The 15,611-nt window shown below is 44.6% G+C and overlaps 1 protein-coding gene and 1 long non-coding RNA gene across 4 annotated transcripts in view; one reads left to right on the forward strand and one right to left on the reverse strand.

The window, feature by feature from the left end:
• Positions 1–15,611, forward strand: part of LOC147709001 (uncharacterized) — a 398,890-nt gene that overhangs the window by 126,897 nt on the left and 256,382 nt on the right. For all 3 annotated transcript variants that reach the window (XM_086927594.1, XM_086927593.1, XM_086927592.1), the window contains exon 3: positions 8,444–8,600. In XM_086927594.1, the coding sequence (XP_086783720.1) occupies positions 8,444–8,600 (157 nt within the window). The remainder of the gene's footprint in view (positions 1–8,443; positions 8,601–15,611) is intronic.
• Positions 1–15,611, reverse strand: part of LOC147709002 (uncharacterized) — a 290,481-nt gene that overhangs the window by 74,697 nt on the left and 200,173 nt on the right. The gene's annotated exons all lie outside the window — the stretch shown is intronic.

Consider the following 15,611-nt stretch of genomic DNA (forward strand, 5'->3'; position numbering starts at 1 on the left):
GGGGTATACGTCTAACTTTATGATATTCAATCAGGGTTGTGGCGTGTAATCGCTGATTCACTTCCTTTTTCATTAGTTATTCAAGTTGTTTTAGTTGCTGTGTTGTAGTGTCTGTAGATGTACCATATTCTCTGACCTCTTTTACTAATGCATAAATCGTTTGTGCTTCTTCAGATGTATAAACTTTTGTTTCTGCCTGATTAGTAGTAGTAAGATTTGAAATGTCTTGCCAAGACATGATTATTATGTGGGTGCTGATCCATGTCGGGGCACAATGAGTACGAAGAATAATGCTAGGGGAGGGTGGATCTGCACACCGTGTATTAACAAATTTATGAGATATTCTTTTATCACCTTTGATAGTTTCTGCGTGCACTCTAGTGGATAGGGTGTGTGCCCAACTCCCTATGAGGTAACTAAAGTGAGTTTAAGAGCCCAAGGAAAACCGAGGACTGCTAGAGGCACAGCTAATGGGCCAGAGGCCTTTAAAGATTCCAAGCACGTATACAAATCTCTAGTTCTACTGTGTTTACCAGTCACATTTATTTATAATATATTTACTGTTGCATTCTTTACAGTAACATGAAAAAAAAAATTGCAAGTATTATTCCACATACGTATATTGCGCATACATGATTAATAAAGAATATTCACTTATCATATTCCCAAATCACGTGTTTTTAGTATTTAAGAATGACTAAATCTCATGTGTTTCAATTCACAAAATTAATAACCAGAGTCCCAATGCATTTCGGGTTGCACATTCAACCCTTCGTCAGGGGATTAATAATGTGTAGATGAAGGTTCAAGTCTCTGGTAAATGTCAGCGTCCTGTGATTCAAGTTTATCGGGATCTATAAAACAGCAACAAAGAAAAAACTGTTTCCAGTATTCACATTGATGATACAATGTTATATGCAAGGCTGGGGAGTGCCACTGGGAGGAAGTTCCTTAAAAGAAAGAAAACATGCCTAGGAAGGTAACCAATATACCCTTCCCGTGTGGGAAAAGAAGTGAGGCAATTTATAATTAATCAAAAAGGGAAACCAAATAGAATTGGGTGAGTAGAGTGCAAAGGTAAAATGTACCATAATAGAATGGGAACCCGTGTTGAAATGGCAAAATAAGTCGTGCAACCCCTCGTTCAAGTAAAAATAGAAGTGCTCATTGGATAAAGTTGTTAGGAACTGTTTTTCCTGCAGGTCTTAATGATCACTATGAACTGTTATGCTTTCTTTAAATGTTATACTGTTTTCTTCCAGATTGTAAGGGAGTACACTGGGACTCCTCCCGCTTAGCTTCACCTACACACGCACTTGTATTATATGCTTTTGCACGTTACAGCACCCTTTCACCTTTTTAACTATTTAAGTTTCACCCCCCTTTTTTTCGACTTTAGGTTAGCACCTTTGCTTGTAGATATGTCTGTATTGTTATTGTGCCGCTTTGAGACATTCCAACAGAGTAGGAAGCAGAAATGTTTTTTCAACATAATTAGTTCTTCCATGAGGAAGTTTCTTAGATTTTGAAGCATTCCTTTCTATATTGTGGAGAACTGGCCTGTATAGCTTTCCTCCCGTGATTACATGTAGTTCATCATTAAGTTTAGTGGGGCGCCACAGTAAGTACTAATTTTGGTTTCTCTCTTACAACAGATAGTCCTCTTTCTGTTTTCATGTTCTTTTTATAGATACGGGCGAGTTCCCCACCACGTGATCTGATGGGCGGACTCGCGTCTATCGAGACATTCTAAGTGTTGGCGTCTAGAACTCCAGGTTAGTGCACAGACTTTTTGTCCGAATAGTAGAACGACTTTCTTTTAACACCCACATTGTTTAAGGTGTTCACTTTACACCCATGCTATATTATTACAGGTTGCTCACGACCATGCGGCCAGTAGCGGCTTGAGTTTGTTGATATTGTAGGCGGTAAGCGGCTTTACCTGTTGGCATTACATGGTGATTTCTTGCGCGTTTCTCTATCAGTATATTGATTTTGGCTTATTCTTCACTCAGGTAGAGGACTGGCTAGAGTGCTACCATTTCTTAGAATTCATTACTTGGACGCATTTCAGCGGAAATACAAGTACGCTTGCACGTATTGTAGAGCACTTCTATTTTTACTTGAACGAGGGGTTGTACGACTTATTTTGCCATTTCAACACGGGTTCCCATTCTCCTATGGTACCTTTTACCTTTGCACTCTACTCACCCAATTCTATTTGGTTTCCCTTTTTGATTAATTATAAATTGCCTCACTTCTTTTCCCACATGGGAAGGGTATATTGGTTACCTTCCTAGGCATGTTTTCTTTCTTTTAAGGGACTTCCTCCCAGTGGCACTCCCCAGCCTTGCATATAACATTGTATCATCAATGTGAATACTGGAAACAGTTTTTTCTTTGTTGCTGTCTTATAGATCCCGATAAACTTGAATCACAGGACGCTGACATTTACAAGAGACTTGAACCTTCATCTACACATTATTAATCCCCTGACGAAGGGTTGAATGTGCAACCCGAAATGCATTGAGACTGGTTATTAATTTTGTGAATTGAAACACATGAGATTTATTCATTCTTAAATACTAAAAACACGTGATTTGGGAATATAAGTGAATATTCTTTATTAATCATGTATGCGCAATATACGTATGTGGAATAATACATGCAATTTTTGGTTTCCTGTTACTGTACAGAATGCAACAGTAAATATATTATAAATAAATGTGACTGGTAAACACAGTAGAACTAGAGATTTGTATACGTGCTTGGAATCTTTAAAGGCCTCTGGCCCACTAGCTGTGCCTCTAGCAGTCCTCGGTTTTCCTTGGGCTCTTAAACTCACTTTAGTTACCTCATAGGGAGTTGGGCACACACCCTATCCACTAGAGTGCACGCAGAAACTATCAAAGGTGATAAAAGAATATCTCATAAATTTGTTAATACACGGTGTGCAGATCCACCCTCCCCTAGCAACAACGAGGTAGTGGCAGAACTTTTTCGTTGCTGGGGTCGTCCAACTATAGACTTGTTTGCAGATGACAAAAACAGAAAATGCCACGTCTTCGCGTCCAGATTCCACCGCCCAGGGACACAGGGCAATGCACTCTTGATGGATTGGTCAGGGATATTTGCCTACGCATTTCCTCCCCTGTCTCTGATTCCGAAGGTGGTTTCCAAGCTGCTCAGATCGGACATGGTGATGATCCTAATATCTCCGGACTGGCCGCGGCAGTGGTGGTACCCGGATCTTTTTCATCTGTCTGTGTGTCCACACAGACGTCTACCTTGCAGGACGGACCTGTTGAGCAAGATGAGCGGGAGTATTCTACATCCCAACCTCCCCTCTCTGAACTTGACGGCATGGCTCCTGAAGTCCTGCAGTATGGACATCTGAGTGTGCCTCCTGATTGTATGCGCATTTTAAAGGAAGCTAAGGGGCCCTCCACAAGAGCGTCATATGTGTTCAAGTGGAAGAGGTTCTATATATGGTGTAGGGAGCATCATCTTGACCCTATTAAAGGGCAGGAGGATGTTATTCTTCCATACCTTCTTTCCTTAGCAACATCTGGTTTGAAGTATGCTTCCATTAGAGTGCTCTTGTCAGCCATTGTGGCGTATAGGAAATCGCCACTCCAAAAGTCTTTCTTCCAGATGCAAGTGGTCAAAGACTTCCTTCAGGGGTTAAAGAAAGTCTATCCCCCTGTTCGAAATCCTTCTCCTCCCTGGGAGTTGAACCTTGTTTTATCCAAGTTGATGGGAGCTCCTTTTGAGCCCATCCACTAAGCAACGTTACAACATTTATCTTGGAAGGCCGCTTTCTTAGTTGTTATCACATCAGCGCGCAGAGTAAGCGAAATCCAAGCGTTGTGTACAAAAGAGCCTTACACTGTTTTCCACCACAATAGAGTAGTATTAAGGACTCATCCATCCTTTCTACCAAAGGATGTGTCTGATTTTCATATTAATCAGTCTATTTCTCTTCCATCCTTTTTTCCAAACCCTGCAACCCCTGCTGAGCGGTCGCTGCATTCATTAGATCTCAAAAGAGTCCTTAAATTCTATTTGGAAAATACTAAGAGTATTAGGAAGACGGATCAGCTTTTTGTCAATTATGGTTCCATGAGAACGGGCTTTCCAGCTGCCAAACGATCCATCTCCAGATGGATCGTCTCCTGTATCAAATTGGCTTATCAGCTAGCGGGCAAGCCCTTACTGTTGACACCTAAGGCACACTTTACTAGGGGGAAAGCGGCCACAGTAGCTTTCCTACATGATGTCCCTATGTCAGAGATTTGCAAGGCTGCAACCTGGAGATCATTTCATACCTTTACAAGGTATTACTGCCTAGAATCTGATTCCAGGACTGATACTCAAGTAGGGCAGGTCTCTTTGAGGAATCCATTTGGGTAGCCTGCGGCCTCTTCGAGCTTAGTTTTGTCTAGGCTTGTGAATGATATACTGTTTTTAATCCTTTGCCCGCAGGGAGATGAGGTGAGGCTCACTATTCTATTCTAATGCTTAGGACTATTGATGAGGATCCCCTGAAAGAGAAGGATTAGTTACTTACCTGTAATCCTAGTTCTCTTACAGGGGTATCCTCATCAAAGTCATAAGCAACCCTCCCGCCTCCCCGGACAAAGGACTACTTTAACTTGTAGATATTGTTAACCTATTGTTTCATGTTTTTTTCCATCTCCGCAAAGAACAACTGACCTAACTGTCACCCCTGAGGCATGATGGGAAGCTGGGGGTCATGGGTGTCTTAAAGGCACGGTGTCAGTTTATTGCAGGGGTCTCCAAACCGGTCCTGGAGGGCCGGATCCATGCCAGATTTTTTGGAAATCCCCATTGAGATACATGTAGTAATTTTAAAAATCTGGCAATGATCCGGCCCTCCAGGACCGATTTGGGGACCCCTGGTTTATTGCATTCAGCTGCAGGTTAGCTTTTCAGTCTTTGTAGACTGGGGATTTGCAATGCAGCCTGGGAGCTTCCTATGCTTTCAGTGTTTTATAAGAATTTCTACTGCTTTCTGCGCATTAAAACAGTTCTAAAACAAACTTTATGGTTGTTTCTCATGTTTCTAATGCATGTTTTTTCATGTATGGTGGAAATTCTTAACAGCATGATTCAGCTCTGGTGTTTAGTAGGCTGCTATTGCTTATTTTTATATATATTTATATGGTTATATATATGTGGGGCACATATAATATAGTGTTTCCGGGGTCCCGCGCATGGGCGGGAATATTCTAATGCTTATGACTTTGATGAGGATACCCCTGGAAGAGAACTAGGATTACAGGTAAGTAACTAATCCTTACTACAGAAACCTTGTAGTACTTTGAGGATTGTTGTTGTCCCATGACAGCTTTGAAATCCAAGAAGCAGCCGGAGAAGGTGATTGGAACTGAGAAGTGTCAAAAAGCTTATGAGTACCTGAAGAGCATTGTGCAGTGCACCTGTACTGAAGCCCCCTGACTACAGTTAACCGTTAATAATACAGAAGGATACCTCAGATAAGAAAGTGGGAGCTGCATTGACTCAATTCATTGACAAGCATAGGGAGCATCTGATGACCCTTATTAGTGGTGGGTTACTACCCAGGTAACTAAAGTGGGCGGCCATGAGGAATGCACGCTTTGCCATTTTGCAAGTTTTGAGAAGGTTACTGCTGCATCTGTTTGGTTCTACGTGTGTGGTACACGCAGATCACATGCCACTCAAGTGGCTGATAGCAAGAAAGGTTGAGAATCCCAAGTTGCTGCAAGGTCCAGGTTTCACTGTGGAGCATAAAACAAGAATGAAACTTAAGTTGTGGAATTCCTCGGGAAACATGCCCAAAACACAGATTTTCCATGATGTGTTCCAGCGTAATTCTTCATATGGAAATACATTTGCTATTTCAAGAAAAGTTGTATGCTAAGCCTACTCATGCTGAATTTCCAGTCAGAGGTCCGTCTTCAGTTTTTGGTCTGGTGTTACTAAAAATTATATATATGATATCCTTTTATAGGGTGGCTTTCAGGCAGCCCTGGATAGCAAATGGTTAGTTGAACTGTCACACTTAAGCCATTGGTTCTTTTGCCTGTGAGTGACAGCAATCTGCACACAGAGAAAGTAGTCCTCTTCTGTGCTTGGGCTATTGTGTGCTTTTTTAATTTTTTTAAACAAAAGCATATTATATACTTTTAAAATTTAGTTTACTTAGTTTGAACTTAGCAAGAGCCTTGGAGCTCCCCAGACACTGCTACATGCCCCTCACCACTAATTGCAGTATGGTACGACTTGTGTGGGCACTGCGAACATTGGCCATTTTTACGTTTCGCCTGGCGTCCGCTGCGCAGCAGCGTTTGCGCAGGCGAAATCTTATGTTCGAACAGTATGTGGCTTTGTCCCGCCTCTCTCTTCCATTGGCTAGCTCCATAAATGGAGGCTAACCATTGGAAGAGAGATCGTCCGTCATTGTCCGAGGCAATTCGTGGGCGTTCCGGCGATTTTTTTCCCTCTCCGCCCCTTGTAGAACGTCATTGCGGCGGTGGGCGGTAGCTTTTTTTTTCCCGCAAGGCGTGTTTTTGTCATTCCTCCGAAGATGGCGGCCGGGCAGTAGCCTTCATGGCGTGGTCTGCTTGTTTTCAGAGGTAATCAATGCTACATCCCTTGCCTATTAGTAATCTATGAGAATTCACGTAACGGAAGCCTGAACTAAAAACCATTTGTTGTAAATGGGTTACATGTGTACATTTCCGCGTTGCGCTGTAGGTCTGCTGGGGGTTTTTGCCTGACTCAGTGTTTGCTGCTCTGCCGGGAGCTGGGGGTGTAACTCGGAAGCGGTCACGAGGTGGCGGGGGCATTACTCATGCAGTCTCCCACGGACGGGCGCAGTGTGTTCCGAGTCACGGCCCCTCCTCCCCTCAGAAGTGAGGAGAGGCGGCGGCCGTCCTGCTCTCGCACCGCAGTCTCCTCGGCCTCCTCCCTTGCCCACCTCTGTGCCCCCACCCCCACTCTCCGTCACCCCCTCTCGCTTCCGCCCAGCCCTGCTTCAGTGGCCTGGCGTTGGCATCTCCGCCTCGAGTAGTCAGCTCTCCACACGTGAGACGCACTTCATCTAGAAATCCCCCCAGGAGCGGGACACCCCCACCACCCCGCCTGTGTGGCTCCCGCCTTCACTCTCAAGATCAGCCGGAGGAATCCCCCGCGGCACTCCCGCTTACACTACGGCACGGATGCATGTCTTTACTTTGACTGAGAGATTTTTCGGCAGTGCTTGTGGACTGGTGTGAGCTCGGCGGTGGGGGCCACCCTGAGTGAGGCATTTCAGACTGTACGCGACTCGGGGGGCCCCCAAGAGCGCAGTTGCGCCCCCCTGCTTCACGGGTGCATTATAGTAAATAAATGCCATGGGGATGGTCGTCACATGAATGCCTCTTCCTGACCCTGTCTGCGTGTGTCTCTTTCTCCTGGTGTCTGTCGGTATCCTTCGCGTTGTGTTTTCACTGTAAGCCCCGTCCTTTTCGGATTGAGGGGCATAATTTTGTTCGTTTCTTTAAAAACACACACCCCCCCAGTCTGAAAAGTACGGGGCTTACAGCGAAAACACAACGTCATGGCGAGTGCTTGCTCCGTTCCTCTCCAGCTTCACACTATGATGTCAGATCAGCCCTCTGGCACTATCAGATTCCCCCACAGGCCTGCCCGATCCTGTCTCACTTGGGGGCATAGTTTCCTAGTGTATGAGAAGCATACCTCTCTTGAGGCTTCGATAACCCCGTGTCCGAGAGATGCACCTCTGTCGTTTTTAAATGTGCTTTAATTCCACTATCAAATGCCACCTTTGAGTGCATGTTATGGGGGGCTATCTTTGAATGGGCTTTCAACTGTTCCATGCCACCTTTGAACATTCAGAAATGGCTGCCTTTGTCTCTGTACGTTTGTGCACACATAGATGGGCCATTTTTTTTCATTGTTTATGTAATAAACTTCACAAAAACATTAAAAAATAATGGCAACGTCAAAACACTGTTAGCGAATGCCACAGCTATTGCCTTTGGCAATTCTTATTATGATAAGAGCTGATAAGCAGATGAAATGGAAAGCACAGAAGTGCTGCTTTCTACTGAAACAGCCCGGTCTTTGTAAAATGTAAACGAGTGAATCTACACCAATTATAGGTTTATATGTACTCCAGTGTAGCCTTACCTTTTGTTTGTAAATCACCCCCAGTGCCTCTATGAATTTTATGTGGCAAATGTTGCTATTCTGAGCATAGTTAGAGAAGCGCAACCTTAGTCTGTATATACTAGCAAACTGGTGATTTTACACTTGTCAGTCGCTTTTAAAAACCCTATTTTTAAAGGTTTGCCCTGGTGTCTTATAATAATCTATCGCATGCTTTAGAAGCACAGAAATAAAGAAAAATAATGTGCATGATTTTTTTTTCTAGAATTAGCACTCCTATTGCTGTAGCTTGTGAAGTAATGGAGAAGAGTGCCCACAGATTCTTAGTTGGCGAAGGAGCTGTTGCATTTGCAAAACAGCATGGCTTTGTCATAGAAGATAATAAGCAAATGTTGTCTAAACGTGGTGCAGATGCCTATCAGGTACATGTTTTTCTTTCATATTATTTTTATATTATTTTAAAGTTTGAAAAAAGTTAAATAAGGCATGGCCCCGCCATACATATCATTCAGCTGTAAATGTAATGCGTGGGAAGTAATCTCAGGCACAGATGGATTATTTGAATACATTCCTAAAGCCAGGCAGGCAACGAACCAAGAGATTTGCCTGTTTTACAACCCAGCAATGTGATTCCCAGCCCTGCATTTCTAAGACACTAAACAATATGTCCGCGCTGGGCAGATTAGGACAGTGGGGTTCCTCACACCAAAAACTAGTGTTTGGGCATCCCAGAAAAAATCACCCAGATTAAAAACAGCAACATTTGTTTAATAATTTGTTTTTTTTTCATGCCTCTGTTGGCATACTATTACCAATCAAATATACAGTGGTAGAGGAGATGAAGAGAAGAATCATTTACGTTGTATATATTCCCATGCCGCGTCGGTTACTGGGTGGGTTACTGTGCCGTCTGCACTGTGGTCTGCTGCAAGGGGTCATTTGTTTATTGCGTCTTCCCCTTAGATAATGCAAGGATGAGTCCTGCCAACAGTATTCTTCTAATCCTATGTAATAAGTGGTATGACATTTCCACATCTCTAATCAAGTCTTGGGCCATAAGGAGTTCACTGATAACAAATGTGTTCTTCTAGAGTAGTCGAATAATCTTTTATGCACACACCACTTCAAATTCTAGATGACTGTAAAAAGTTAAATGTTCAATAAAATGTTTTTCGCTGTACCATCTCATACACTTCATTTGTAGGGTCCAGAGTATTGACCGGTAGGATGCAGAAATTCACATTATACAGTGATGCCACAAGCCCCACGTTTAATCACTCCTCTAAAATGTATCTGCAAATCTGTCTTTGGATTTATGTTCTTAGAAAACAGAGAATCATTTATTAATATGCACGTTTGGTAATTGTTAAGGGCATTTTGATGAAAGGAGTCAAAAGTGAACAGAAGGAGATCGTGTTGGGTGACTTCTTTTGGAATGCTAGAAGACCTCTGGACAAGGAGATACGCTGCACACTAACATGGATTAGTATCTACAACCAGTAGATACTACCCACACACAGGCAAACTTTACTGGAGAGGGTACTTGGAAAAGGGAGACATTAAGTACGTATGGTGAGATTGTCCACATATTAAACCTTTCTGGGCCAAGTCCTGTCACCCATGAATACGATACTAGACTACCTAATTCTCCCTGATTTCTCATTCATTCTGCTAGATCCCCTACACTTAAATATATGAAATAAGGGCAGATCGACTTCTGGTGGGTAATTGCTTGGGGGTAGCCAAACCCACAATGGCTGACCATTGGAAAAAGCTGTCAAAGTCTCCATTAGTGTTGTGGTATCTTTGACTCTGGTATCAGGTGGGGGAATGAGAATAAAGCTATCAAACTCACTCTTTGAAACTTACCTACATGTTGATGAGACCTGGAGCCTCTTTGCTAGAATATCTGTCAATGGGTACTCCCAAGCTGGCGTCGCCCATCAGGCTGAGACTGATGCGTCTCTTACACTATTGAGGGGTTGGGGGTTGGGGAGAATCAGCCCTGTCGAGGGTGAGGGGAAAGGGAAGAGGCATAAGGGCAATAGAGTGGAGCCAATTGTAAGGGATAAGTGGACCCACCCGCTGAGTACCCAGACCATTCACATCTCCGAAACTGTTCACGAAAATATGCAGCTGAAGACCTAGGGATTTTCTCTAGAAAGTTCTGTTTAATTTAGTCAAGGGTGAAGGGGGAAGGAGAGAGGAGAGAAATGTGCACAAATTTGCTATGTCTTTGTCGTGCCCAAAGCATATGTGGAAATGATTAACCCAGATGAAGTATGAAAATAAATGCTTGTTCTGCAAACAAAAGAAAAATTATTGGTTAACGTGGTGCTACTTAATGTGTTTAGTTACATACTATAGGCTTAGATCCCTCCGTAGTGGGCTCTACCGGCCATTATCGCCTGTAGAGCCTGCTAGAGAGGGCTCTAAGGCTATTAGAACATTTCGCCCCTAGAGGTCAGAATGTTCTATTTTAGTAGATAAGCTTTATTTCGATATAAAAACATATCATAAAAGCTGCATTTCACAATAATAAAAAACATAATTAGCACATGCAATACAGTAACAACATATTCGCAATATACAGTATAAAAAACAATCCAAATAGTTAATTGGATTTTTAAAAGGGAAGAAAGAGGAGGGGGAAAGCAAACTACTGTATCAACAGTTTTTTTGCAGTTCTTAAGCGCCAGGCCCAGCCTAAGAATTTTGCCAGACAACAGGCGAAAAAGGGTCTTGCGTCAGTGCACAATATGCGCAGGGCTTCTAAATGAGATCTTGTTCCCAGACTCCTACATAATGGTCTCAACCACAACTTCCTAGGTGCTACATAGGTGTTGCATTCGAACAGCAAGTGTGCAACAGATTCAACCCTCATTTCGCAAAAGGGACAGAATGGCACAGTTTGTAGAGGCGGTTTCCAGGTTGAGGTAAATTGACCAAGAGGGAGTACACCTAACCTGAATTTAATGTACAATGCTCTGTCACCAGAGTTGTGGATAGAGTCCAAATAGGGTTCCCTAAAAGGGATTTCTTTAATTAACAAGAACTGGGCGACAGATTTACAGTGATTAGAATTGCACATTCTTTCGTTGTCCACCCACGACCAGAAGGCTTTTTTTATTACTTGTTTTGAGGGAGCTGTTTTACTATCCCAAGCATCTCCTAGCCCCAGTTTGTAGAGAAGGGACTTAACATCCCTAAGCCAGGTAATCTTGTGGCATCCTGGAAGGGACAGAAGATCTTCCAGAGCGTCTGCGTAGCTGTGGAGTTCAGGGACATTCCAGATTCTAGACCATAGTAAAAGAGGGCGTAGTTTTGCTTGGTCACATATTGGGCGGGAACCCGCATCTAGCAAAATGGGGATTGTAGGAGTGCTGTGGGGCAGCCTCAAGAGATCTTTATGAAAATTATTATCAAGGGAGACCAAGGTATCAATTTTCTGTGAGCCCCACAGTTCCGCGCCGTATAATGCCGCGCTTACAACCCTTGCCCTGTAGATATCTAGAACTGCCCCGATGGGTTTCAATGGCGAAGCTCGCTGTTGTTTGAGCAGGGCTCCAGCTACCCTCTTGTGAGCAAGAAACACCTTCTGATGGTGTGCCCTCCAGCTCATAGAGTCGGATAACCGTATACCCAGGTAGTCAAATTCCTTGACTCTCTCTAAATGAACAGAGTCTAGAACGGGGGAAACCACTGTTTTTTTAGGGGGGTTAAGGACAAGGAACTTGGTCTTTCCTATATTTATGGCCAGGCCTTTGTCATCACAAAAGGACTTGAAGCTAGATAGCAATTTTTGGATACCCACTGGAGTCTTAGAAATTAGAAGGGTGTCATCCGCGAACAGGAGCGTCGGAATTTTCTTCCCCGCCAGGGTCGGCGCATCAGATGGATCTTGTTAGAGATGCTCCACCACTCCGTTAACATAGAGAGAAAACAGAGTGGGGGCAAGCACACAACCCTGGCGGACGCCCCTGTTCACCGGAATGCGAGGTGTTTTTTCGCCCTGTGAACCCCATCTAATTTGGGCGAAATTGCTATCGTGGAATTTTATCAATAGGGCTAACAGGTAGGGTGGTAAGCCTAACTCATTAAGAACATTCCACAATAATGCTCGTGGGACCAGATCGAACGCTGTGCGTAGGTCAATAAAGACCAAGTACAAACTGCCCCCCCCCCCAACACCACAACTTTCCAATAGAGCATAAGGAGGCGAAATGTCTGCTCAATAGTGCCAGTCCCCGTTCTGAAGCCTGCTTGGAGGTTGGACAGGATCTGATTTTCTTCTGCCCACTGCAATATCCTGGTTAGAACAACTTTGCCCGCCACCTTTTGAGTTGAGTCCAGCAGGCTGATGGGGCGATAATTTGCCGGATCGTCTCTGGAGCCCTTCTTAAAAATAGGGACCACTTCCGCTCCCCTCCAGGAATCAGGGAAGGAGCCTCCTAGCAGGGCCTCATTTAGGAGGGAAGTGATCAGTCTGCTCCACCACGCCGGGTAGGTTTTTAGCAAATCGCCCGGGATCCCATCAGGGCCAGCAGCTTTGTTGGAAACAATGCCCTTAATTGCCTTTTCTACCTCCTGTCTAGAAAATGGACCATCACTACTCATGGGGACTGTTGTAGGGCAGGGCAAAGGAGCCAAGATATGATGACAAACCCCCAGTGGGATGGAATACAGCTTGGAGAAATGTTCCAACCATACAGCACCGGAGATGTTACAGGTTATTTGCTGATCAGTGGGCTTTTCCCTGGCTCTTAGCAGATCCCAAAACTCCTTGGCGTTTTTCTTTTTGCTTGCTTCGGCCAAGTACCGCCAGAAGTTTAGATCATATGCTTCTTTTGCTTCGGTCACAACTCTTTTATAAGTCTTCCTTGCAGCCCTTACTTTTTCTGGGTCATTATTTTTTACTGCCGAGATAAGAGCCCCCTTCGCTGTCCGGCATTTTGAGGAGTACCACTTTGTTTTGGACGTGGAAGCACCCTTTTGGGCCACCTTGGTGCTCGGTTGGGAGATAATAAACAGATCACTCAGAGCCTCTATGGTCTTTGTAAACAAAGGTAAGGTCTTTTTACCCGTGGGGCTTAATGTATCGAGCTTGGAATCAGCCTCTAGCAGAATAGACCCAGCTAGTGATAGCCTCTCTTCGTCCGCCGAGACTCTTGCCCACTTCAAGCGCCTACTACAATTAGAGGGAGCGATTTCACGTGAGGTTTTCCACTTGTGGTCTGAGCTAGCAAAGGTCCCATCCTGCCATGGACTGGTGATCGAAAGAGAAAGTGGGTTGTGATCACTGTCACTGGATACAATGACCTCCATATCTTGGTGGAAAGTCCACAGATTAAAATTGAGCATGACAAAATCAATTCTGGAAGTTCGCCCAGTCCTGTTATATGTATGGGCTCCCCTAGGGTCCGATTTGGAACGGCCGTTGGCTGATCTCAGATTATGTTCCAGACAAAGGGCATTGATATCTATTGCGCTTTGTGTCCATTTGGGAATCGGATCGATGGCTAGGATAGGGATACCTCTCCTTGAGTCCTCTTCGAAGGTATCCGGAATGTCTTCCCTAGACAATGGCTCAAAGCAACAGTTGAAATCACCCGCAAGAAGGACATAAGAATCAATGTTGCAAGAGGCTAGATCATTGCTTAGGCCTGTTGATGATAAACGTGAAGGCCCACCATTGGAGCCCCTCAGATAAATATTAAAGACTTCTAGGGTCCTCCCTCCTTTGTGATGCAGTGATAGCCATTGTAGGTCAGGAGATTTAGTAGACCTTTGGGTAACACCTAGCCTTAAGGCAATACTAATCCAAATCAATAGACCGCCTGAAGGGTGACCTTTAGAGCCAGGTTGTTGTACGGCTGGAACAAAGTAGGTCGTGAACCCCACTCTGTGCCTTGGTTCTTGGCACCAGGTTTCCTGAAAAAGGCAGATGCTATATGGTTCTAGAAGGGCAATCCAGTCTGGATTCTCAAGATTGCGGACAAGCCCAGCCACATTCCAGCTCAGGATACTTATTAACGATGTACCAGAGGTGTGCTGTGAAGAGGGATAAATAGGCAGAGAAATTTCGGGTGCAGCCTCTCTGGAAACATTTACACAGGATTCAGAATGCTGTGGTGAAGGAGCCTTGGTTGTATCAATCCCGTTCGCCTCTGCTGCACCCCCTAGGATTAATGGTTGGGAAGTCGTAAAAGGTGAAACTGAGCAGCCTTCCGAGACAAGTGGGTCAGAAATAACAGGAGACATCAACCCTTCCTTAGTGTCTAAGCCATTTGTATATCCCACTAGGACTGCTGGGAAATCTGGGGGTACGTGCTCAGGTGGGCTTCGGGTGTGCAGGGTGAAAGATTTTTCAGGGTTATGTTGAGTGTGTTGGCTAGAAAGTCAATCCACCTCCTCCAGGCCACCATATCTGTTTGAGGTAGGAAAGCCGTTCCAAAGTGGTTGGAGTTGGTTATAGGCTTTAGGGTGGCTTTTCCAAGGTTGGTGCTGAACTAGGGACCAATCATCCGCCGGGGTATGCTGGACACGGGGTGGATAAAAGAAAGACAGAGGTCTGGGTATGACAGGGGACCCTTCAGAACCAGGCCAGGAGCAGATGAATTGTGCCGTATGCGGGTCCTCAAAGGTCACCACTATACAGTCCCCTGGACTGGATTTCTTAGGTCTATTAATATTTAACCAATACATTATTTTATTTTTCAACGACCAGTGGTTCTCATGCTGGTCTACACCAATCTGGGGAACACCCGTTAGTACCACCACATAGTCGTTGGCCTCAGGGGGAAGGTCAATATACCCACCTCTGAAGTTGTCCTTTGAAGGAGGGTCCTGTACGGTACTAAGGGTAGGTTTGGGCTGGGCGCCAGGTTTAGGCTTTCCTAGTTGGGAATTTGGGGCTCGTTGGGGAGCCTTAGGTTTAGCGGCAAGGGGAATTTGGTTCACCGCCACAGACCTTGGCTTGGGTATCGGCCGTGAGGGGAGTGGGGCTGGGGGTGGGACATCCTGCCGTAGTGTGGCAGGGTTTGAGGGTGGGACATCCTGCACTTGAATGGTGGGAATTGGTGGCGTTATATCTGGCACAGGGTGCCACTGGTTTTCAAGAGTTCTCAAACCAAGAGTGGCCAGAGCAATAATACTTTTTTCCATCTCGAGCAGGTTATTCTCTATTCTCGAGAGTCTAAGGTCAAGAGGGGAAAGAAGTTTCTTTAGGGTTGACCAGACCAGATCTATAAATTCCCTTTCGTTGTTGCCCAACCCTTCAGTCTGCAAGCCCTCAGTCTTTTGGTCGATACTAGGTGGGGTGACATCGGAATCCACTGTACCTCCCTCCCTAGGGAGTTGAGACCCCGTGCTTTTTTCTTGAATCACGTTAGATGACACGTTAGGTGATAGTGCTCTTGTGGAGGTTAGGTTTT

This window comes from Lissotriton vulgaris, chromosome 6 (genome assembly GCF_964263255.1).
Source record: "Lissotriton vulgaris chromosome 6, aLisVul1.2, whole genome shotgun sequence".
NCBI lineage: Eukaryota > Metazoa > Chordata > Amphibia > Caudata > Salamandridae > Lissotriton > Lissotriton vulgaris.